The sequence below is a fragment of the Erpetoichthys calabaricus genome, chromosome 4 (assembly GCF_900747795.2).
Source record: "Erpetoichthys calabaricus chromosome 4, fErpCal1.3, whole genome shotgun sequence".
Lineage (NCBI taxonomy): Eukaryota > Metazoa > Chordata > Cladistia > Polypteriformes > Polypteridae > Erpetoichthys > Erpetoichthys calabaricus.
In genome coordinates, this window is record NC_041397.2 from 271,959,369 (window position 1) to 271,984,906 (window position 25,538).

Here is a 25,538-nt window from a genome sequence, read left to right on the forward strand (position 1 = left end):
ATAGAACCTTGCTGTGCCCATGACAAAATCATCTCATTACTGCTTGAATCTTTTTCCTGATTATTCATCAAGATATAAGAATTCAGAAATGATTGATAATTAGTTGTGTGTCTACAGGAAACACTGTGATATTTACACCTACCTCCCCTTATCAGGTTAAACTAAGAGCTGTTTGGACAGAAATAGAGGCTTTAGCAAATGCAGTAGAGTGACTTAAGACAGATATGTAATTTATTTGTATTCTACATAACTGAACTTGGCAAAATATATTAAATTGTATTCACAGTACTGCCATATTCAGTGTAACTGGTTTCCATTGCAATTAGCTACCTGCAGAGTAATTAAATATTCATCTTTTATTTTTCAGTACTGTCTAAGCACATCTGGGTAAAGAATAAGAACTATAATGAATTTGTCCCTAAGAACACACAGTGTAAACACTGAGGTTCATCTACAAATCCATTTTGTAAATGGATTTAATCAAAGGTATAATCCAGGCATCCCTCTTTGTCTACATGGGTTTTTCTCCCTATTCTCCTCCTTTTCCCTACATTTTAAAGTTGTTCAAATTAGTTTGGCTGGCACCTCTTAATGACTCTTGCTATTTTGGTTTTGCTTGGTATCCATCCTATCCCATTTTTTTTTTCTTTGTTCCTGTAAATAAGTTTGTTTCATTTACTAATGTAATACTATTTAGTAATTACTTTCTTCTCTGTAATTGTTGTACCAGCTTTTTTGTTAACTGTTTCATAGTTTACTTTTCGTCTTTTAATTGTATTCATTCTATTTGCTGTTTGCTTTCTTCCCTTCATGTAGAGCCTTGCTATGTCGCAGGTTTTCCTCCAACAGGACAGCCACTTGAGGCTGCACTATTTAACAGTTTAGAAGATAATAAGGTAAGTGCTGAGGCACTGAGTTTAATTTTTATGTCTGTTGCTCCCCTTTGTTCTTTTTTCGGAGATTAAATTTAGGTTAGTTTGGTTTTATCGGTTTGTGAATTTTTGTCATTTGTATTGCTAGGTCATTGGTATTTTTGGCCATTTATAATGGTTGTTTTTTAAATTTTTATCATTTGTATTACTAGGCCATTAGTATTTTTGACCATTTATATTGGTTGGTTTTTTAATTCCCTTCCCTATTTTGTACTTTGGCCTTTTGTACTACTTGACGTTTACTTCTTTGTTTTGGTGTTTTGGAATACATAATTACTTGGTTTCTTTTAGCATAACTGTATTTTTGAAATTTTAGACTTTATTTTTGATATCTTGACTTCAGCATTTCTTTATCATAATTACCTTTTTCAACTATTTAATTGATTTGGTTGAGTAAATAGTAAATAAACTAATTTAGCTTATATCATCATTTTAAGTCTCAAAGTTCATTTTCATACTGTATAAACATTAACGCTTAACATTTGTGAGTAAGTAAGGGCATATGTATAAAATGTGCCCTATAATAGAATGGCATTCCTTTCGGGGTTGGCTCCTGCATAATAAAACAATGCTGCTGGAATAAGTTTTGGTTGTCTGTGAGCCTAAATTAGACTAAGCTATTTTGATTACTTACAGATGGGTCTGCTTCCTTCCCCAGATGCTGTATTTTACAGGTTTATTAAAAGCCACATCATTTACCAAACCACACCACAGTTCACTGTAATTTAGAGTTACCAATCAAAACAACAGCCGGTCTTTAGAATGTTGAAAGAAAGATAATTCACATAGAAGTTCCTTTGTGAGGTAACATGATTGACTGAAACAACATGATGCTTATTTGATTTTACAAATCATACTCAAATGTTCTATCAAGATCATTTAAGTCAAAATTATTTGTCATTGTTGGATATCAAAACAACACAAAGGTTATGAATATATTGTTTCCCTTTCAGGAATTTCAGTAGGATCCAAAAATAGTGAGTTGATGGCTGTGCCACCATAATTACCTTTAGCAAAGCAGTTAGATAAGTGTTCAAATTCTTTGGGCCATCATGTGACTATGCAGGTTTTTGTTCTAACCAAGTTATTGTTGAATGGCATTCCTAACCTAATTAGGCAAGCTGTATCTATGCATTTACTTATTTGTATTTGTTTATTTAATACTACTTATACTTAAAAAAGAAAAGCATACATTAGAGCTCTGGAATGAGATTAAAAGACTCTGGAAAGCAGATGCTGAACTATTCACTATTATCATGGGTGCTACTGTAGTTACCACTAAATCCATCATGCAATATACTGAAATGCTCTTGCTCAATATCATCTCTGTTCTACGAAAATAAGTGGTAGTATGCAAAGCATCTATTGTTAACAGAGTCCATGGTTTTTTAGCAGTAATTAATGACAGACATTTTCCTTTGAGCTGACACTGACCAGCCACCGCTAGCCTTGAATTGACCTAAATCATGAAATTTACTCCTTAATACAAGACCTTCAGCTATACTCATTTTTAAAAGAGGTTACTTGAGCAGGCTTATTTTTAGTACCATCTGAAAAGCTGTGAAATCAAAAATCTGGAGATAATAATAATTATTATTATTATTGTATATGTGCATTTATTTTCTTTCTGTGTTTTGGAGCCATTGCAGAAATAATGTTTTATTAGAATATACCTATGTGTGTTTTTAGCAGTTTTTTCAAACTTGTTTTTAAGGTTTTTATCACACCTTGATTTTTATTTTGCTTTTCCAATTGTTCTGGTTATTTGATTAATTGTTTCTAAAGCAGACACTAGTGGGGCTGACACTGAAGTAGTTACAGGGTTTCAGCTTTCAGTGCTGCCTGCCCACATGTCTACTCTGTTCCCTATTAAATGCCATTGGATATAACTAAAGGAGCAATGTCATCACAACAACAACACAAGATCGATAAGTATTTAAAAATATGGCAAAATAATATGTTTATGTAATATGCTTTTCTGACTGCAGAAAAAGAAGACAAAAAAGACCAGTCAATTAAATTAGAAACTAATATTAGAGGTTAAATGACTTATTGATTGTGAAACAGGTTAGAACAAAAACTTGCAGACCCCCGGACTTTGAATGAGAACAACTCATGTCAATCAATATATGGGAGAATGCCGGGGTATAGACATGAGAAAAAGTCACATAAAAAAAAGAGAGTGAAATCAGCATTACTAAAGAGATTTTACTGGTTGCTGAATTACATTTTTTTTTCTTTGAGTATAAAGATGTTTAAGTTAAATATTATGTAGAGAAAAGCCAAGCAAAATGACACTTTTTATTGGCTAACTAAAAAGGTTACAATATGCAAGCTTTCGAGGCAACTCAGGCTCCTTCTTCAGGCAAGATGTAATCACGCAAGATGTAATTGATTACATCTTGCCTGAAGAAGGGGCCTGAGTTGCCTCGAAAGCTTGCATATTGTAATCTTTTTAGTTAACCAATAAAAGGTGTCATTTTGCTTGGCTTTTCTCTACATTCACAATGGCTAACACAGTACACCTTAGTACTACTTTAAATATTATGTACTGAATCCTAGTCATGTCATTGATTTACTGTTAATTTGCGTAATTCAATTTGGTGTACGCAATTGTTAAATACTGCACTACAAATTATAGTTAAAAAAACGTAAAACGTAACAACTAAATGCTGAAAATAAACACTGTGCAATTTGTCCAAATACAATATATACAAGATGGTAATTCAATGTACAGTAAGTCCCATACATACGAATGAGTTCCAATCCAAGAGTGCGTTCACTTTGTTTGCAAGTCCAGCAAACTCTTGTAGAAAATATGCACATGTACAGCTATTTATACATAAGAAAATGCTTTTTAAAGGTAATATTTGTATTTTGTTAACATATTTCTTGTGTATTTTAACAATAAACAACAGAAAGTTAATTTTTGTTTCCATTTTTTTCCATCAGCTGATATTGTTGTTTACACTATCAACTATCAGGTAGCGTACGTATGCAGGCCTAACCTACATCTTCTCAGCTCCTATCAAAAACATATTTTTACTGTATAGAACACAAAAAAAATGCTTTAAAAGTTAATATTTGTTTTTTTTTGTTATAGATTTCTAGTGCATTTTAACAACAAACAACTGAAAGTTATATTTTATTCCAATTGTTTTCCATCAGCTGGTCTCAGTACAGCAGGCTCACTTACTGCTAGTGAATGAGCCTATGTGATTGTCTTCGGGCCGCCACACACAATATGAGCAATCGGATGGTATCATCACTTGACACATACTGCACATCACTTAATATTGATGCCTGGTAAGTGTTGCGGTGAAGATTCATAGACGGTTTTGAAGTAAAGACGAAAAAAAAAGCATCACAAAAAAAGTAGTTCTGGCACCAACTCCAGTTTGTGTGTATCAAAATAAAAGCCCTTGCTAAGTCTGAAGTACTCCTGATGGGATAATCTGAAGGTCATACATTAGAGTCGATTAGGACAAGTCAACGAAAATAAGCTGTTCATGGGGTCCAACCGAAGGTCCCTATTATGCCTGCACTCCACCACACTACTTAACCTTAATGAGTTTCCAACTGTGTCCGGCGTGAAAAATTAAGCGTGTTAACTCAATGTAAACAGAGATAAAACCAAAAGCACAGCCACTTGTAAAGGATGCGCTCTACCTAGTGCCAGAAACTCAAACTAACTTACGCATTGAATTTTTATTGGACATGCATGTTTGCATCTTTGAAAGTTTGTAACTTGAAGGTTCATGTGTAGGGGACTTACTGTATAATCACAAAAGAAAACAGAACTCTGAACAAGTGGCCTGCTCCAGTCCTTCCAGAGGGAACACCAACCACTTGCACAAAGGAGCCCACTCTGCTAAATGGGGACAGAAATAAAGGTAACCAGCATTTCTGCTTTTAAAAACCTAACAGCTCTTGAATCTTGGTTTGTCAAGCACTCTCTACTGGTAACACTATAAATTATTTCTGTAAAGAAAAGGAAAACCATGCCACAAGTGATAAGTTTATATGCCCAAAAGAGTGTATCAAAATTGGCTCTGAGCTTATAGAGAAGTCACTGTGGTAATTTAAGATGTTTTTTTGTCTTGATAGAATAGTAAATTACTCTACTTTCCCTTTCTGTATTATTAATGTCAGAATGCCTCCAATCTCACAGACTTATCACTGTTTATAAGGTATTGTACTATATAACTTCTCCCCACTTTCCCTTCTACATTTATAACCTTAGGCAATTAGGTGTAGTAAAAGGCAAGCAGGAGTTAAGTTACACTTTAAATAATGTATTATTGATAATGTTCATAAATAACAATCAACAAAGTACAAGTGAACACTGCCAACCATACAACCTGATAAATGCTGATGTTTAGTTTCAGGTGGCACATAGACTTGTAGTTACTTTAAATGTCTCTAGTTAAGGCATCATTTTTGGCAAGCTTTCTTCACAACAGGCCCTGTGCCTGTCTCAGTATGGCCGCCGAGTTGTGCTTCTCAGTGTGGTCTTTTTCAGTTCATGGTGTGCAAGATGCTCCTTCATCAGTTGGTATGAGTGAGAGAGATAGGGAGGGGTAAAGCAACCAAACCCTTACACCAATAGGGTGTCATGCTACAGAGTGACCTCTAATTCAGGTCAATCCCAAACAGCCATACTTCAGACCAATGGGACATAGAATGCAGTTCAAACCTGCCCCCAAAACCATTTGCTCAGCTGATGCTTGTCAGCTAGGTAGATTGGCTTTCCTGTGGGGGATTGAGAGTCCTGCAGAGAAACATTTGCCAAACTTGTTTTGTAAGGACACATCCCTAAAAGGGGGAGGGGTTCTTAACCATTATTCTTATTAATAATGTAACACTAATATTGCATTGCTTTGTCTAAGTTACATATAAAGACATACAAAATATTTATCAACTTACACAAAATCTCACACCAAAACACTCCACCCCGATAAATCTTTTGTACAATGTCTTCATAATATACAGTAATTTAAACAGTCTTAATTGTTTGAGGAGTCTGTTGTACACCTTGTGTTTTGCGTTGCAGTGGTTGCTTTTCCAGTGTTAAAAGCTGTGTGTGACCATTTGTCTATTACATATCTTCTTTATTTCAAAGACAATTGAAAGAAAATGGATGCACTCCTGATGACTAGTATCTGCTCCCGCTTGCTTCATCTGTTTCTTTAGCTTTCTGCAGTCTTCATATGTCATCAGATCTAGTGGTTCAAACTTAGACAAGTCCACACCTTCCACTAAACTAGTCCACTAAAATTTAAGTATATTGTGTGAATTCTTTTCCTAAGGTATGCTGGTTTTGTTTCAAAATGCTAATTAGAACCCTGTCCCAAACTACCCATTTAAGCATATGCAGCTGTACTATTAACTTCAAAATTTGAAAGGTAACATACCGCAGGTGCCAGTAATACCACTAACCTTCCACATGAGAGCACATGTGCCACTGCATAAACTGCTCACAAACCAACATTTGTGGCCCCACTTCACGGATTTGGGGTTGACTTAGATTTCCTTTGTGGTTTTCTACCCAGAGCATAACCGTTGACTGCCATCAGTCTTTACCAGTATAGGCTGGCATCACAACCATGAGACATCACAGTTATGCAACTCTCATCATTCCCCCTGTAGGCCATCTCAAGAATTGTTTGATCTCCATATGCATACTCACTGTGCTAAACACCTGCATTCAGAATTGGCCCAACAGTCTTGTGCCTGTACCACAGCTGACAACTGCTGCAGGGCTTCCGTGTTTTCCCAATTAGATTTTACCTAAACATTGGAGCCCATATGACTTGAAACTGTACCAGCTGCACCTGCTCTTTTGAAAAATCCACCAATATTCTTAGTATACCCTTTCTTTAATAATAGTTTTAATTATATTAATTATCCCAATTAATTAATTAATACCTAGAATCTACACTTTGAGACCCAAAATGAATGTCCTTATTTTTGGCACTCCTAACTGGTCTGCTCAGTTTCCACCCCCTTGAATATAAATTTGCTGCAGTAATGAACAAACTTTTTTTTTAAAGACTAGCTATTGTGACTAGTCCTATTATTGCATGACTTCTGGTCTTTCTACTCACTTAAACCCCAGTAAGTGTCTTTTTCTTGCTGTCTCTTCAGTTTTTCTTCATGTCTTTGTTCTGTAGTCTTTGCTTGCCGTCTGATCCTAGCTTCTTTATTCGTTCCGCTATGTAGGTAGGTCTGCAAAGTGGAAGGTGACAAAGCAGTTTCTGACTATCTCATGTTCTTGGTTGTCGACCTGGTGTCAACACTCAGCTTAGCTTCTGGGCATTCATTGGAACAGCTTGACCACTAGTGCCACTCCACTCCAATGTGCTAGTGGTAACCCAGTCTCCTGCATGGGTTTTACTCTGCCAATTGCCTTCACTATGTATTACCTGCACTAACCCAAAGTCCATAAAAACTCAAAATAGAAATAGCAGTGTTGCAAAAGGTCAGAAAATGGAAACAGTTAGAAATAACTATTTTCCCTTTCCTGTCTTCCTGTGCTATACATCCATTGTTTTGTCATTGCTGTGTGTCCTTTTTTATTGCATGGTACATGCTACCTGAAAATGTGGGCTAAAACCTCTCCAAAATCCAAGCACCAAATCCAGCATCTCTCTTAAAACTGACCTTTGTTCTTTGCTCACAACTAGCTCACCTTTCTCCATTTTATTGCATTGAGTTTCATAGGCTGTCTTTTTAATGAACTGGTCAGTCAGATTTTGAATTACTGAACCTAAATGTGTGTGCTTTTTGATTCCCTGTGCATTCCTGACGCTGCCTGAGATTCAAACACTTTATGCTGCACCATCCCCCATCCTTTGTTCTTTGGCTTGTCCTGTTTCATTCAGAACAACTCGAAAACTGGGGCACTTTCTTTCCAACTCAGTCATTCTTGCACTAGCACTTTCAGACCTTTCACACACACACAAGCACTTGAGTTTCTTTTATTTCCACTGTTCCTTTTTTTATTTCCACACTTTCTTCACTCAGTACCCATATTCTATTATCCAGTTCATGCCCTGCAGTCAACAATGGGCATTCAAACTTACCAGCTTCTCTGTTTTGTATCTGATTCTTTTTTCTTAAATTAAGTTTCAATGGAGCACTGGTTACATTTCCAAACAGTGGCAAAATATCTTTCGACGTTGCATGTTCTTTAAATACTGGACAAACTTCAGAATTACCTGGAGATTGTGGTGCAGTGGAGAATAATGGAAGGAAACATCCTTGGTGTTTTTCCTTTCTTTCATCCCTTTACTTTTGCTCACACTCACATCCCCACTCCTTATCTGAGCACTCATTGGTCTTAGGCACGTCACCCACCCATGTTTTAGGGGTACAGTCAGATCCCATTACTACCGCCCTAACTTTTACCATGGGCGGTTTACACTTCTTTTTTCCCCTGCTTTCTGCTTTAGCAGTGGGTGTTCTACATGCTAGCACCTCACATTTTTCTTGCCAACTGCTGCATCTCTCAGAACTTAAACATTCACACAACATTCCACTTTGACTTTCAACCATTTTGCTATTTTCTTTCTCATACTGATCTTTCTTATTACCAATAATACAAGATAATAATCCTCTTATAACAGCAGCTGTCTTCTTTATACCTGATCTCTGTTTTCCTGCTTTAAATCCTTCCAGTACCCTTCCATTTTATGGCACGCTCAGCTCAGCTTCTGCTTTCTCTACCTGCAATAGAGATTTCCATTTCTTAGCTTTAGCCTACTTGCCTCTGCTGCTCCATTGGAAGATAGCTGACTTTAACCCTTAAACCGCCACATACCTGGGGGGGGTTAATGCACCCCCGGATGCCAAATACTTTTTTGCTGCACTTTTTAAGGAAACATCACAATACACCAAAGAAAAATAACATTTTAATGGAACACATTTTTTTCATACAAAGAGTATCAGAATTACTGCAATACTGATCACTTTACACACTGCCAATGAACTGTAAAAACTATAAAAACTACTGCAACAATCTATTATTATATGTACAAGGTGCAAATGACGCCATTGATGAAATTCAGTAAACCACTGAGCCAACGGTGCTTGAACTGACTGCATGCAAACACACAGAGACCAACGCTGATGCTTGCAGGGTAGTCTAGTGCAGCGGCTGAATCCCAGGAACAGTGATGCTGATTCCCTAGGGGCTGCTCAACAAATGCATGGCACTGACTGATCAGCTTCAGCGTACTGGCAAATTGCACTGGGAACCGACTATAGCAGGTTGCAGCATTCAACAAATGTACATCACCAAATATACTCAGCTCCAGTGTGCTGAGAAATTGAACTGATAACCGGCAATAGCCGGATGTACGTTGCTGAATATACTTGACTCTGGCATGCTAGCAAATTGCACTGGGAACCGACTATAGTCGGTTGCAGCTGTTTAAGGGTTAATATGAATTTAGGCATTTCTGAGTCCACAATGCTACTGTAATACAATTTGCCAATTTCATTATGGGTTGGCCCACTTTTGCCCCTGTAAGTAAACATACACATACATACACAAAGATCCTAAACGAATAAGTGTCGTATGAATGACGCATGCATGTCCAATCACTCCCTAGCACTTTAATTAGGGACTCACTACCATCAGCACTAACAAACATGTAGGTGTCCTCGTGACACACATGAAGTCTCAACACTTTTGTGGTTATATACCTTTCATCAACCAAACAATGTTTTACTTCCACTGCATTTGTACACTGGGTGCCCTAAAATTCACAAACATACACACACATGTACATCAAAACAGTATTTGCAAACAGGGTACAAAACATGGTTACCCCAAAATCCTGCTGACTACACCAATTGTTTTGTCTTGGAAGAGTATAAATTTATAAAATATTTATCAACTTATATACAAAATCTCACACCATAACAGATGTAGAGTTACAAGTTCATCACTTTCACAAACACCATAAGCAAAAGTGAAAAAATTACAATACATATGAAATGGATATTTAATTTAAAATAATGTTTGTACTGATGAATATTTTAATCATAAACTTTAGAGACATATTTAAAAATGTATTAATGTTGAGTGTGTTTTAAAAATCCTACATACCAAAAAAAAAAACAAAAAAGAAACCAGTAAAGACAGTATGTTTTTACAAGGCCTCTCGGAAGTACAATTTTTAGCCTGACATCTGAGAGCAATACACATTAGATTTTACTATGACAGTTGCTGAGCATTTTTAGTTTTAAAAGTTTCTATGAAAACTCTGAACCACAAGGCTGGTGTTAATATTCTGCAGTTCTTACATAGGTGGTGGTTACATAGGTGGTGTGGTCATAACGTTTATATATACTTAATACAATTTTTTCCATTCCTGGTCAGCAGGCATGGCACTAGCTGCCTCAATAGTGTTCTGATTTTTGAAGAGGTGCATGTATAAATAAAACCATTAAAGATGTAGATGAAGTAACTGAAAGCCACAATTCTGGTTAAGTAGACCATCTGAAGCACCAGCTAAAAAAGTCATATTCAGGTTTACTGTCAAAATTATATTCTAACTGAAGTGCTTCCCACAACCTAATGACGGTAGTGTAAAATGTTTGTACAAACCAACAATAAGAGCCAATCATAGAAAGTTAAAGTTTTGAGTTAAATTCATGTTAATGTTTGATTTATTTGAATAGAATATGATTCTTTCCATAGTCATAGACAATGGTTTAGTCTTTTCCCCCTATAAGTTAGCAAGATGTACAGTAGAATCTTCTTACTATAATTGAGAAACAGTGAGTTAATAAGCTTTAGTTGTTGTTTAGAACAGGTCCTTGTAAAGAGGGACTTGATAAACCCATTTAAGTTTAGAAATGGGATAAGCATACAGTTTTCTGACCGTTCAGAAATGTTCAGAAATTATAAGTAATTAGTAACGATTTAAGATGTAACAAGATTAAGCTTAGAACTAAATTTTTTCTTATTATAATCTTTCTTTTTTTTGCTATTTTTAATTTTCTTTTTTGTGTGAACTGTTTTACTTTCAAACTTAACTAAACTCTTAATAAACGAAGATATTTTGTCTGTGGAATCATTTCTGCGCGTCAGGCTTTTGTTGAATCCCATTTTTTAAGTTGGAGCTGCTGAATTTTAGAAACTTTGGGAAAACGCAGCTACACCAACCAATGAATATCATATGTTAAATACAACAATAGATAACACATGTACAAAATAAATATTAGGCATATGCATGCAGGTATCAGTACAAGTAACTTTATGACCTGACTATAAAAAATGTCCTTGTATCTTCTGGGCAAAACAGAGGAGGGAGAGAAGTTAATGTGTGTTTTCATTGGGGTGGAAGGAATAGGAGATAGGACAGACAATATAATAAATCAGAACAAAGTCAAAAGACTATAACTTTAAAATAAAACCAAAACTAACAAGCCCAAAATGCCAGTAAATGTAAAAATCTAAGTAACCCACAGTACGTTCTTTTTTACATTACTAACACCACAATCATTTGTATTTGTATTCAAATCCAAAATATTCGACTCTAGGGCTCAGATCCAGAAAATAAGACTATATATTTCTGGATCTCCAATGAATCCCAGTTTACTATAGAACAGTTTTGCACCAATGGATTAGACAGTACCAACACATTACATTTCAGTTGTCTTGTACCATCCCAGATACATTGATCCGGGTTAATATGCATTCATGCCATTATTTACAAGCCCATGGACCACTAAACAGCTAGTCAACCACAGACTACAGGGGAACAACCTTCATTACAGCAGAGCACATGGTACTGGTGATAGTACATGAACATTATCGACATATCTTTCAAAAGAGTAGCAACATAGTAGTAGCAACTACCAAGGAAAGGGAGACAGCATGGAGGATTATTACTGACCGAGTAGACAACATACCACTGTAATAAGTTTGTATAGTAAATTATTGAGTACAACTGATGATATTACCTTACATGAAATATTATATGCCCTGAACTAAGTATAGTATTATATTTTTTCAACCAAGTTAGTTGATTATTGTGAGTTTATCATATATTGCAGTGGTGATTATTATAGAGAGCTGGTAGATTAAAAATTATAATGTAAACAGAACTGAAGAAACTTGCAACAAAGCCCCTATTAACAATTTCACCCTAAGTCTATTGCTTGTGCTATTTAAAATAAATCAACACAACTGTTGCCGTCATTGATGCTCTGTGATTTGAGATCTGTGTTCCATCCACATAGCCAGTTGCATGGGGAAATCCTGTAATACAATTATTGATTTAGCAAAGCAGATTTATCAAAAGCAAGGAATGAAATCTATTGGAATAACCATCTGTTGGGATGAATACAGCTACACGTGCCAAAAACCAAGCTACATAAGTAAAACCAAGAAGGAAAATGGGAACTAAACTAATAATGCTATAGATAATGGAAAAAGCCACCAGCCAAGTGAATTACAATACAATACACAAATCATATTACTACGATATTCCATTACTATATCCAAATAGAAAATGCATTAATAAGCATATTAATTAATTGAGGAAGAGGGGACTCTTCAGAGGTTTTTCTTTAAAAAGTGAGGGAGTGTGCAGATGGGCTGAAGGTGTCGATTGTTGTTTTAATAAAAGGGCACAACATTTTCAACATTTCATCGGCTTTTTCTGCTTCAGAAATAGTCCAGAATGCTGGGATCAGCATTTTCGACAGGACATTTACAACATTTGATGTTATGATTGAATGCTCTGCTCCTTAACTTATTGATGCTGCAAAGCATTAATCCTTCATGTTAAACTTCTCCTCTGACAGGTTCATTTCAGGGCATTGGTTGCCCCAGTAACTGAACTAGGTTTTGTCAGATCTTTGTTTCTGAAACTGATCAGTTCTGAGCATGTTCCAAAAACCAGGATTAACAAGTTATCCACATCTTTGAACTCACAAACCATATAATTTTGGCTTAATCAGTACTAGAAGCACAGGTTTAGCTAAATCCAAGTTTTCTAGAATAGAATTAGCTACCTTTTGGGTTGTATGATCACAGTGAGCTTCCTGGTGTCATGTGATGGCAATCGGAATAAGTTGCTAACTGCAAAATGGCTGCCCATGTGGAAAAAAACTAAATAGTGGATGGAAAATAATAATAAAATGTAAATAATGAAATGAACCGACAACATTAGTGAAACCATCAAAAAGTATTTAAATATGTTCAAATAGGGAAGCAATACCAAAAATCATTACACTGTTATGTGTGACTGAGGTCTTTAACAATATTTGTTGCATTCCTGAAAAAATGTGTGTGATATATGTCCAGTAAAGACCTTAGCTGTGCATCAGTAGTATTTTGTACTGTCTTCTCCACCAGAGTGGTGAATTCCAGAGCTAAGCATGTGTCATACTAGTACATTATGCAGACAGTGAGAACAGATAATACTGTGCACTATGAAGGATTTGGACAACATGGTGGAGACATAATGGATTCTCAGAATTGTACTTACATCAGGTATTAAGTTAGAATGACTCTGGGAAATATGAAGATGCAAACCTGCACAGCATCTGTGTTTGTATTATTGGGAGTATGTGTCTGCTGTTTCCTTAAGTAAATGAAAAGCTGCTGGGTTTTTCTAGCATTAAGAAAGTTTCTTTTTCAGAAGACTAATCTCTTTTTCGTATGCCATCTCAATTTTCTTAGCAATCTGGACTCTGATGGTACTGACATCAGCAAATTGGATAATTGAGTTGGAGTTGTATTGGTCCATAAAGTCATAATAAACAGGATTTACAGGAGTGAACTCAGCACACTACCCAATGATGTATCTGTGTTGAAGAACAGTATGGAGGATGTGATGCTAACAAACCACACATGCTATTTATGTAATCCAAAATGAAGTTGGTCAAGAATGGTACCAAGTTGCAAGTCTAGAAGCTAGGTGATTGACTTTGATGCTACCACAGTGTTAAATGCTAATCTGTAGACTGTAAATAGTACTCAGGCATAGCATGGCAACACATTATCAGTTTTTCTTTCTCTGTTAAAATAAAGCAGGCCATTATTTTTGAAGTCAGAGGCCAAGGATGGTATAATCAAAAGGTTTAAGATATTCTTTAACACGAAATATTTTTTCTCCCGTGGTATTTTTTCTGACATAGTCTCATCACCTTTATTCATAACCGTTTTTAAATAAATAATGACAAAGTGAGAAGCTCAAAACCACACCAAGAAAATTCCATTCCCTTCATGTTACTAACTGGCCAATGAAGAACAGCATTGTTATGCATTGCAGTCCAGTGTACAAGCCCTAATAAAACATCAAGGGTAGTTAAATATAATGTACACACATTTAAAAGAATAAAAGAGGCAGGTGCGTGTGTAGACGGAACATGATGGGATTTGACAAATTTGAGGTGGAAAGTTGACTTTTCATCAGAATCTCCCTAATCTTGAAATTGACTTCCCTTTCCTGATATATTGAAGGACCAAGCACACGCTTGAATTTCTCACAGGGAATCAAGCTACTTTGCTATATTATATGACAGAAAAGTGTCTAGCATCAGTAAAACATTTGAAGAGTGGAAAAATATACTTTTCATATATTCTTTATTACAGTGTCTATAGACAGTATTTTATTGTAATGTGAAATTGAATCACAGGTGAATTTTTTTTTGGCTTTTTGACACATCAGCAGAAACAGACTCTTTTTAATGCTGAAGTGAAAACAAAGTGATTTAAATCAATTACAAATATAAAACATAAAGGACTTGTTTGTGTAACTATTTTACTCCCTTCAAATTAGTATTTAGTACACCAAATGCACCTTTCTCAGCCATGACAGTCTTGAGTTTGTTTGTATAGGTCTTTTTCTATCAGCTTTGCACATCTGAGCACTAATTTTTCCCCATTATTCTTTGCAAAACTGATAAAGGTCTGCCAGGTTGTGAGTGAACAGCCTTTTTCAACTCCAGCCATAAATTCTCAACTGAATGGAGATCCAGGTCCATACAAGTATTTATCAAGCGATATTAACCCTAGCAACTGCAGTAAAAATTACACTAGGATAAGAATTTGTCCTACCTTGGAGTTAGACATGAGAAGTATTTATGAAGCGTCCTAATCCTAGTCCCAGTTAAGAGTAGGAATTCACATTTGAGAATGAATGACATCACGAATATATGGTGACCCTTAATGTAAATCACCACTCATGATGGTGTTTTGTAGTTTTCTGATACTAATGTTAAGGCTTCACCACAATAATAATAATAATAATAATAATACTTCACAGCAATAATAATAATATTTAAAGTAGGAGGTGAAAAAGAAGAAAGAAGGTAGGATACTGCGCTCAGCTGCAAGTAATAGTTGCCATTAGAGTTCAACATTGTCAAGAATAATAAAGAGGAGAAGACCAAGACACACACACTACATGAGAGCTTAGTGCACAAACGGACATGTTTATTTAACAAAGAATAATCCAAGTGTGTACTTTCAGAAGAATCACCTTCCCAGTATTATGGCCACAGTACCTCATGAAGTGCTCTGTTCGTCTTTCATTGTACCCTGCTGTGACCCTCTCTGTGATCCCCCTCTTATTTTCTGCAATTTTCTATTTATCTAAAGGCGTCACTGCCTGCCTTCTTGAACATTCTTGGGCTTGTAAAATGTAAGAAGAATGTTTCAATGGTTCATGCAATGCAGAGCTCAGTACCTGTGTGATATTTCATTGTAAGTCACCCATCCAGCCCCATCTATCTTCGGTTTAATATGCTTTCTACCACAGTACAGTTTGCATTCATAACCACCTGTTTGTTGATACTGTGATATCACCCGTGATTGACATATGCCTTCTCATCCACACTTGGGGCAATGAACTCAATGTCAATTTGCATGAATGCATCTTGCTTTAATAATAACTCACATGGAGCCATGGAGAAATGTATTAACTGTATATTGCCCAACGTGTTGTAAGGCCATTCAAAGTTTGGTGAAAAGAAGACAAGAATAAAAACTCCCATAAACAAACCTTGTAGCAGACAACAAAATGTAAGAAATCTTGGGAAAGGCAACATACGAAACAGACGTATCCATAAACACAAATGCTCTACAGCCTGAACTGAAATTCTTCTTACTTAATATCTGTGGTGATAGGATGGCTGATAACATATTGGAAAGAGCACCATGTGCTTTGTCTGACCATCACATTAAACATACCATTTCACTTATGACTGTTTCCACTGAGCACATACTTGTCTGTCTTAAACTGATATGTTGAAAATAAAACAAATGAAATACATACAAAAGTAGGCTATCTCCTAGACCAATCTCTGGGACCAGGCAGATACTGCTCAAGCCATAAAGAAAAATATTAGTATCAGTCACGTTATCTTTATCAAAAGTTTGGTAGTGTCTCTAATGTAGATCTACATTCTTCTTTGAACACATAAAGAAATGTTTGCACACTTAATTAAAAACTCTGAAAACAAATATAGCCCTCCCACCCAGATTGCTTCCTTGTTTACCCTGCTGAATTCTGGCGTGAATGTTAATTTCTGCTGGTCAGCTGCATATGCATTCATTGCTCAGTTTTACAATAAAGAAATACACAACCTGAGGAGGTAATAATAATGACACTCTCAAGGCTACTTAATCCAATTTAGGGTCTTGAGACCCTATTACGGCAGCACTGGGCACAAAGCAGCAATCTGTCCATAATGCCAGTTCATCACAGAATTCACTTATCCACATGTCCACTCACACTTCATAAGGGCTAATTTGGAACCTAACCAGCATGGCTCCAAGGATTTGAGATGAAAATCTATACAGAAACAGGTAGAACATGTAAATTCCAAAATTACAGGCTTCTCAAGTTGAAACTAGGATACTGGATCCATGTGGCAGTATCTGAGCACTGCACTACAATAATAATAATAATTTTCACAAGATCTTGCATTTTCAATTTTCTTTCATAATATGGTTTAGGATGTTTCAAAGCTATCTCATTTCTAAGTTCACTTCTTGATCTATATATATATATATATATATATATATATATATATATATATACACACATATATAAATATAAAAAAAACACAAGGCAATCATTTCAGAAGGAAAAGTATCTGCTAATAGTCAAACAGGATCAAAAACTCTTCACTCCTCCATGAATACCAGGTGGTTTCTCACAAGTGAATACTGCAAAAAGAATGATTTTAATGAAATGAACCTCAGTCTTTTTATTTATTGTAAAGTTTGTGAAAATGATTTGGGGTGTACCGAAAAGGCAAAATAAGTGATCATTTGAGAGATACCAGATTTAGAAACATTATAAATATTACAGCTTTAGAACAAGATAGAGGTAGGAAAACAGTAATTTTACTGAAACATAAACATGCATGTGCTTATTCATCTCATATATTTGTATAATAATTGTTCAAAGTGTCTCCTTACCTTCACCATGTAATGTCCACAATAATACACATGTCACAACGGCTTTATTTGGAAACATTTCATCTGATTATTTGTCTTGAGCTGGTGAATATTGACTAGTACCAACGGCAAAGATTTTGTTATCTTGTGGCTTTTTGAATCTACGTCATACTTGCACACGTGTGAAGGGCTTTTACTCTGCAGGATGTGGAGTAGTTTGATGCTTAACAATTCTTTATCCCTTACGACTAAAAATGTAATTGTCCTTTTGAAATATGCAGATGTTACACTGCTATAAATCTTATTAGATATCTACTCACCAAAGTGTGATTAAACATGTGTAAGAGAGCTGATATTTCATTGTTTCATGAAGAGCTTTAACGTTTCTGCAATCACTCCACATTGTTAAGGGGGATGGGGCTCTGCATCAAAGACAGTCATTTCATGTTAATGTAGCATTTCTGTTTTCAGTTAAATCATATGCTTCTTGTCCTATATACCATTTACTAGTTGGTGATTAATTTACAGCTTCTTAATCTGATGCAGGACCCTTCATGAAGACAGAAATGTATATCATTCCTTTGTCTTTTCTGTCTTTTGTTTAATGTCACAGCCATGCTTGAAATTAGAAAGCTTTGAGGTTATCTGAACTAAAAAGGTATGAAAAGTATTAGACTTTACACATATGCTGTCTGGCATGGGGTTGTAATAATTTTACCAAGATGTTTTCTGAGTTGAGCAATAATAAAATAATAATAATAATAACAATATATACTGTATGTAGAGCTGTGAAAAAGTATTTACCGGTTTCTAATTTCCTTCAATAATAAGTTTCTGACAAGGAACGTATTCAGGTCTTCAAGAAAAATCTAATATTAGAAAAAGGGAACCCGAGTACTGCGGTGGGTTGGCACCCTGCCCGGGATTGGTTCCTGCCTTGTGCCCTGTGTTGGCTGGGATTGGCTCCAGCAGACCTCCGTGACCCTGTCTTCGGATTCAGTGGGTTGGAAAATGGATGGATGGATGGGAACCCGAGTAAATAAATAACACATTTTAAACTGCTTAATTTGTCTAATGAGAAATGTTAACCGTAGATGAACCTTGGTGACAACTACAGTCTCCAAAGAGAAAACACAACACAGCAGGTAATCTTCCTAACAGTGACATACCTGCCAAGATTACTTCAAGAGCACAGCATTAAATCATTCAGGATGTCACAAATGATCCTAAACAAATTCAAAGTCCTGAAGGACTTGCTTGTCTCAGCAAATATCAATGTTTACGCCTCACAAAGAGAAAGACATCAGGCAAATAATGGACTTCAGTGGAAAGTAGCAAGGCAGAAATGAACATACATGCTTGTCTTTCATTCATCAGGAAACACTTGGATGATGTCCAGGTGAACAGATGAGACAAAAAGAGACATCTTTCAAGGACACAGCTCCCATTATGTCTTAGTAAACCAACACCAGATTCCAGAATAAGAACATTATACCAACAGTGAAACTTAGTGAAGGCAATGTGATGATGTGGGGATTTTCTGTTTCCTCAGGACATGGATGACTTGCCATAACTGAAGAAACTACTAATTTGGCTCTGTATCAGAGAATTATTGAGGAAAATGTTCAGTTGAAGTGTAATCACGAGCAAGACAATGATCCAACACACAAGCAGCTCCAGATTAGAAGAGATGAAAACAAGTCAAATGAAAAAAATGTTGGACTGACCAAGCTCAAGTCCAGACCATACACCAATAAAGATGCTGTGGCTGGACCTGAATTGAGAAGTTCTTGTTCAAAAACCTAAAAATATTTCTGAAATAAAGCAATTCAGCAGGGAAAATGGGATGAAATTCATCCACAGCAATGTGAAAATTGAATTAGAGAAAATATTTCATTGAAAACATTGTAGCTACAGGTAACACATCCAGTTGCTAAATGTCAGTGGCCAATTGCTATTTTACACAATGCTAGATTGTGTTAGATAACTTTTTTTAATTCAATTAATAACACAAGTAAACCTAAAAAAAGAAATTTGTTCATTCAGTTTCCCTTTATCTAATATTAGACTTGGTTTGTTGATCTGAAATCAGTAATATTGGTAGTCTATAGACTAGAAAATACATTTTCACATCACTGTTTAATGATTTTGATATTATAAAAGTAGAGTGCCCTATTGGTGTCTTTTTACACCCAGACTAATGTCAAGAAAGAAAAACATGTAAAAAAGAAAGGGTGTATCATTGTAAGCAAAGAAGATGGTCACCTAAAGGGAAAACAAAAAGTAAGAGAAAGACAGAAATGTAAGCCAAACCCCAGCTGAATCACTGGTCTTACTACGATTAATTAATTCTCTATTTTCTTCCTTTGAACAGTGTGGGGAACAGCCCGGATACAGACAGGTAGACATCATTTCGTTACCCAACACACGTTTATTTACAAGTCTATTTACAATATTAAATGCCACACAACCCACAGACTCCCCAAAGTCCAGGCCAAACCACTATGCCTCACTCTTCAGGCCGCCTCCATGTCTCCTCCTGAGACCTTGTTCAACTTCTCTCCCGACTCCAGCCCCCTTGTGAAGGGAGGCGGCCCCTTTTATTAGCACCCGGAAGTGCTCCAGGTGTGTTCCGGCAATCTCCCACGAACACGCCCCAGGTGTGGCGGAAGTACTGGGGTCCAGGAACCTTCAGGCATGGGTGCGCCCCCTGGCGGTGACCACGGGCCCCTAAAAGGTTGAGCTTCCCAGCTCTGTACCCGTGGCCCCCAAAGGAACCAGGGCGGTCTCCCCCTCGTGGTCTGGTGGAGGCATGAGCCCTCCTCCTGTCTTCCTGGGCGTCCCGGCCAGCGTGCCACAACAGCTAGTATTTTTGAGGGGAATCTTAATTGTTAAAAGTTAGCTGGATATGCTGGCAGTTACAAAAATATTCAAATGTTAACCCAATATTTTCAGTTTTTCATTTAGTGTGAACTGTTGATTGTGTTCACATTTTCCATTAGATTTGACATGGTAAAAAGCTTTTGTAGCTTTGTCTGTAACCCAAAGCACAACCTACAATCACCTTTATATAAGCTAGCTTATGCTAGAAGTCTTGTCTTTTTAGAGAGTATTATTTTATTGAGGGATACCAAAATGGGCGGTCATTGTCATTTTTATATCATACAGTATGGCTCATGATGTTATCAGTAGTGCAGATCAAAAGCAAACAAAACAAAATTTTATTTCAAATACAAAGAAAAATCAAATCAAATAACATAGTCAACATGAAACCAAATCCTAAAACTATTAGTAAGGTTGAATTCCTCATAATTAAAAACCCCCAAGGAGTGCAAAAAGGTTCACAAATGACTATATACAGTTTAAATTAGACTTAATTAAAAATAAATTAAAAGTACATAGAATCACAACAAAAGGCAGGACAATATTCACTCATTCAAAAAGAAGGAACATAAACAAGAAAGAACATAAAAACATCTTCACTAGCATAAATCACAAAAAATTCTCAAAGCACAACCTAAACAAAAAAAGCTATAAGACACCTTTAAAAAGGTATAACAAAATTCCCCATGCTTGCGAGTTTCTGGCTGGCAAGAACTTTGGTATTGGAAGCAACCCAGAGAAGCAGCTCGAGATTCAGGTAATAGCTCATGTAGACCATGTCCAGGCAGGATGACAGGATTGGCAGAACAATTCTTGTTGAAGATGACTGGACTCTCTCCTGGTGCCTCGTGCATTATGGCATGTGTAGAATTCACACTAAAACATAGCATATGGACAAAACTGGAAATGTGCATACGGACAAAAAAATCCAGATGAATAAAACTGTGTGTACGCCAGGTTCTACACACTTCCCCTTTATAAACCCCAATGAACATGAAATTTAACACACCTGCAAACGCCTACAGCCTCACCCCGACTCCTCCCTGAATTTTGCATATTTCAACATAAAAAATCAATATCAATAGACCCTTCCTTTCATTGTTTTGTTAAAAGACAAAGCACGTGGGAAAAAGAAGAATTTCAGCAAATGCCAAGTGGAGGCAAGGAAAAACATACTGTTTGTAGGCTTAAGCAGTGAAATAAGCAACAAAAGGAAGTTGATCGAGTGATACAGAGTGGTGGAGACACTAAAAAGTTAAAATTCAGAAAGTCACACAGTGCCTGAAATAAAAAAGAAGTGGTCAGATATCAAAGTTGATGTGAAAAAGCGAGTCATAGCCCACTATCTGTTTATTCTGTTTCAGACAATAATACAAAAGCTGACCACTGTGCTGAGGAAGCTAAGATGTTCCTGCTGTGCCCAGCACATCTTCTGGCTCTGGCTGCACACACACACCTCTGCCTTGGAAACCGCTGGGTGACCATCTGGCTATGTGCTGATGGACACTGTTCTGGAGTCAGTAAAATGCAATAATTTTCTGTAAGAGATGTGGCCAATGAACTAAGGAATAAAAGGGCTATATGTGATATTGACCACAAATTAAATTAATTGGTTAAAAAATAAATTGCATGGAATCTGCATGTTCTCCCCGTGTCTGCGTGGGTTTCCTCCGGGTGCTCCGGTTTCCTCCTACAGTCCAAAGACATGCAGGTTAGGTGGATTGGCGATTCTAAATTGGCCCTAGTGTGTGCTTGGTGTGTGGGTGTGTTTGTGTGTGTCCTGCGGTGGGTTGGCACCCTGCCCGGGATTGGTTCCTGCCTTTTGCCCTTGTTGGCTGGGATTGGCTCCAGCAGACCCCCGTGACCCTGTGTTCGGATTCAGCGGGCTGGAAAATGGATGGATGGATGCATGTGATTACCTGTTTTTACATTCTGCTAATTACATTCAAAATGAAGTTATAGCACTGTCCGATTTGGCTGATCATTTGGAGGGTCAGGGTCAAGTTCATCATACCACATCTCTTTAGCGGTGGTATGCTTAAAAAGACTGCTTGCCTTTTGCCACACTAATTGAAAAAAGCACCTGCGACTGTGCAGAGTTGCCATTTTTATAGGCTCCGTTTTTATGTATGATGTAATGCCAGCTCATTCTTTTGGTGATTCATCCCTGGCTGATGTAAATTGTCCAGTGCCATTGCAACAGCAATGTACAGTATGTGCAGTTGACCACTCTGTTTACATTTGGAAAACTGCACAGTGCTGCAAATTGCACTTTCATGTTTGCCAGTTCAGCCACAGTGTGAGGAAACCTTAGATATATGGATGACAGCGGATAATACCACCCTATACAGCAAATATGGCGCGACTCAATGATGACTGAGAAATACCCAATCAGCCAGCAAGTTCACATTTAAAAGCTCCTGTGGTTAAAAACCTGAGTGGACAGAACTTGCAAAGGAGCAGGTACAGCATAATTCCTCAAAGTCTGCCTTTGTAAAGTCGGCACCAGTTCAGCACACAGTTCCAAGAGGATAGCTCCTGTAAATTGAAATCAACTTAGAAGCCAGTCATCATCATCTCTAAACATACACTCTCTTCTAATTCTTCCATTTGCAATGTCTTCTAACAACGCTAATGCAGCTATGGTAGTTGGAATAGTTTGTTAATTATGTGAACAATTATATTCTTACAGAATGATTACAATCAAGTGAATTAAATTAGGAAATGATATGCAATTAATTTTGGTGTATTTGATAAATTCAGCATCATTGATGCAAATCTGAAAAAAGCGAAATGACACAGAAAGAGTAGCACTGCTTTCACACTGGGTGCTGCCTGATTGTAAAACCGAAACTTGTGTACGCATGGTCTGATGCTGCTGTGAAAATGTGTGGCTTTACACCAGTTAAGTTTTATACATCTCAAAGTCAGTGTGGAAATGGGTGTATGCAACATTTTTATATGTTTATACATAAGGCCCCTGGTAAGGAGAATTGAATGAAAAAACATCTCTTGGTTAGGATGTCTGGATGAGAAGTCCATCACCTGACAAGAATAACTGGACTAAAACACTATATTTCTACTGAGACGACTATATAACAAAAAGATAAAAGAGTTATTTTTTATGTTTGTGTGTTTATAAAGAATTACGAACGCTTCAAAATCAACTTAGTTTTTTTTTTTTTTTGTCCAGGGCCTCCTGACTCACTGGTACAAGAAAACCAACATATATGATATATTATTTGACTGGTTATAATTTCTAGTTAATCAAGACATCAAATTTATTAGGATTTTCCCCTTATTTTTTTTTTCTTTAGACCTGAAAAGCCCTCATTTTTACCCTATTTTTGGATCATATTTTGGGCAGGAAATTACATCTTGGACACATTTCAAACATAAGCATTTGCAGTACTGTTTTAGACTGTTTCAAGGTCAGCAATTACAAATATGATCTTGCCCTCTGTGGATCTCTATCAGAGGGTAAATAATTACACATTTGTATTGCAATTGAGAATATTTAGACTTTAAACAATTACACTGAAGCACACATTTTAATAGTTCGAATATCTGTTGTAACTATTCTTGTTTATTATGTTCTCCTACCTCATGAAGTGAATCATTACATTTCTTATGAACACCCCAAATTAGGAAGATGTACACTAATTCAGACACTGTTTCACTTTTTATTCACCTTTTGCAATTGTTAGACAAGTACTTACAGACATTCAAATGACCATAACACCCCAAAATTTGCAGTACAAATTTTATAGCGGGAATTAGTTGGTCTATTGAATTATATTAGTTGGATCTAGTAACTAGTTTTATTAATTCTTTGGGGCTTGTAACTTCTCAGGATGTATTATATTTTCTGGGACCTCTTGAAGAATTTTTGTAAGAAGACATCAATTTTTTCAATGTAATTTAATTCATCCTTTTTGTATACTTCACTGAGTGCAGGTACAGAGTTCTGTAACAAGTTCTCAGGTAAAATGCAGATACAAACCTTAAAAATCACTAATTACATAATGAGTACATATAAGACAAAGATTTAAGCAAACAGGAAAACAAAGTAGTTTAGAACTAATTAACTTAAATGGAGCTTGGCAATATCTTTCCATTAATTTCTGAATTATGGTCAGTACACTATGGTGCACAGGAAAACAAAAGCCATCAGAAAATAAACTCCTAAAGGGTCCACAGTCTATTATAATGGAAAAAGTCAAAGACAAAGTCAAAGACATCCTAGTCCTGAAGACCTCAACAAACTGGCCCCCACACCCTGCTGGTTATTCTACAGTAGAGTCAATTCTGGGTTATCTAATCTGATGATGGAATCAATGGATGGAAAAATTATAAGGCTCTCAGTAACTCAGGAGCCTTTCCATTGGGAGGAAATCAGCTTCTCAGTACAGCAGTTGTACCAAATGCCATAGGAAGGCATTGAGAAGAGAAACAGAATAGAGGAGCATCAGCAACACTTCATAATTATTGCAATGATTATATTTTTGTACAGATGAATAAGAGACATTAGGTACAGCTAATCAGCAGCTCTAGACAGGGTATGCTGTACTAAAGTAGTGATTCTTCAGCCTGGATATAAATACTGAGACTGAAAGAGCATCTCTTATAAAAGTTGGCAGACCATTCTGCAACTTTAAAGCCTTGACCTCCCTCTGTTGTTTTGTTAATCTTTGGAAAGTTTACTAGGCATCTTGAGATATTAATATGTGATCTGGTTTGTAAGTAAGTATACGTTCCAATAAGTAAGCATGGCTTTGGTCATTCTTTATAAGTGGAAGGATTTTGAAACTGGACCTAAGGTTTAACTAGAAGCCAGTGTAATTACATAAGAACGGCAGTTATGTGGTTGTACTTTCTAGTTCTTGTACTTATTCTTGCAGCAGCATTATTGATTACTTCGAAGCAGCACATAGATTGGTTTGAACAGCCTGTGAATAATGCATTGCTGTAGTTAATTCTACAAAAAATAAATGCATGAATTAATTTCTCAGTACCACATTTAGAAGCCATCTTAGTGCTCCACTATTTTAAAGTTGGAACACACAGTTATTTGATGGTTTTGTAATCTGTGTTTACAATACACACAAACTGGGACATATTGGTGTTGATGATGATTCTGAAGCTGCATGCTGATTCAATAATATTAATATTTATACCTGGAGCCTCATGTATAAATAGTGTGTACACACAAAAATGTTGCGTAAGCCAGTTTCCACGTTCAAATCACGATGTATAAAACCTAAACTTGGCGTAAAGCCACGCACATTTTC

At 36.4% G+C, this 25,538-nt stretch overlaps 1 protein-coding gene across 2 annotated transcripts in view; it reads right to left on the reverse strand.

Annotated features, from left to right (window-relative positions):
• LOC114651458 (cell surface glycoprotein CD200 receptor 1-B-like) overlaps positions 1–17,503 on the reverse strand; it is a 57,493-nt gene extending 39,990 nt beyond the window's left edge. For both annotated transcript variants that reach the window (XM_051926817.1, XM_028801328.2), the window contains exon 1: positions 17,386–17,503. In XM_051926817.1, coding sequence (XP_051782777.1) covers positions 17,386–17,443 — 58 coding nt within the window. In that variant the 5' untranslated portion in view covers positions 17,444–17,503. The remainder of the gene's footprint in view (positions 1–17,385) is intronic.
• Between the last annotated feature and the right edge of the window lie 8,035 nt (positions 17,504–25,538).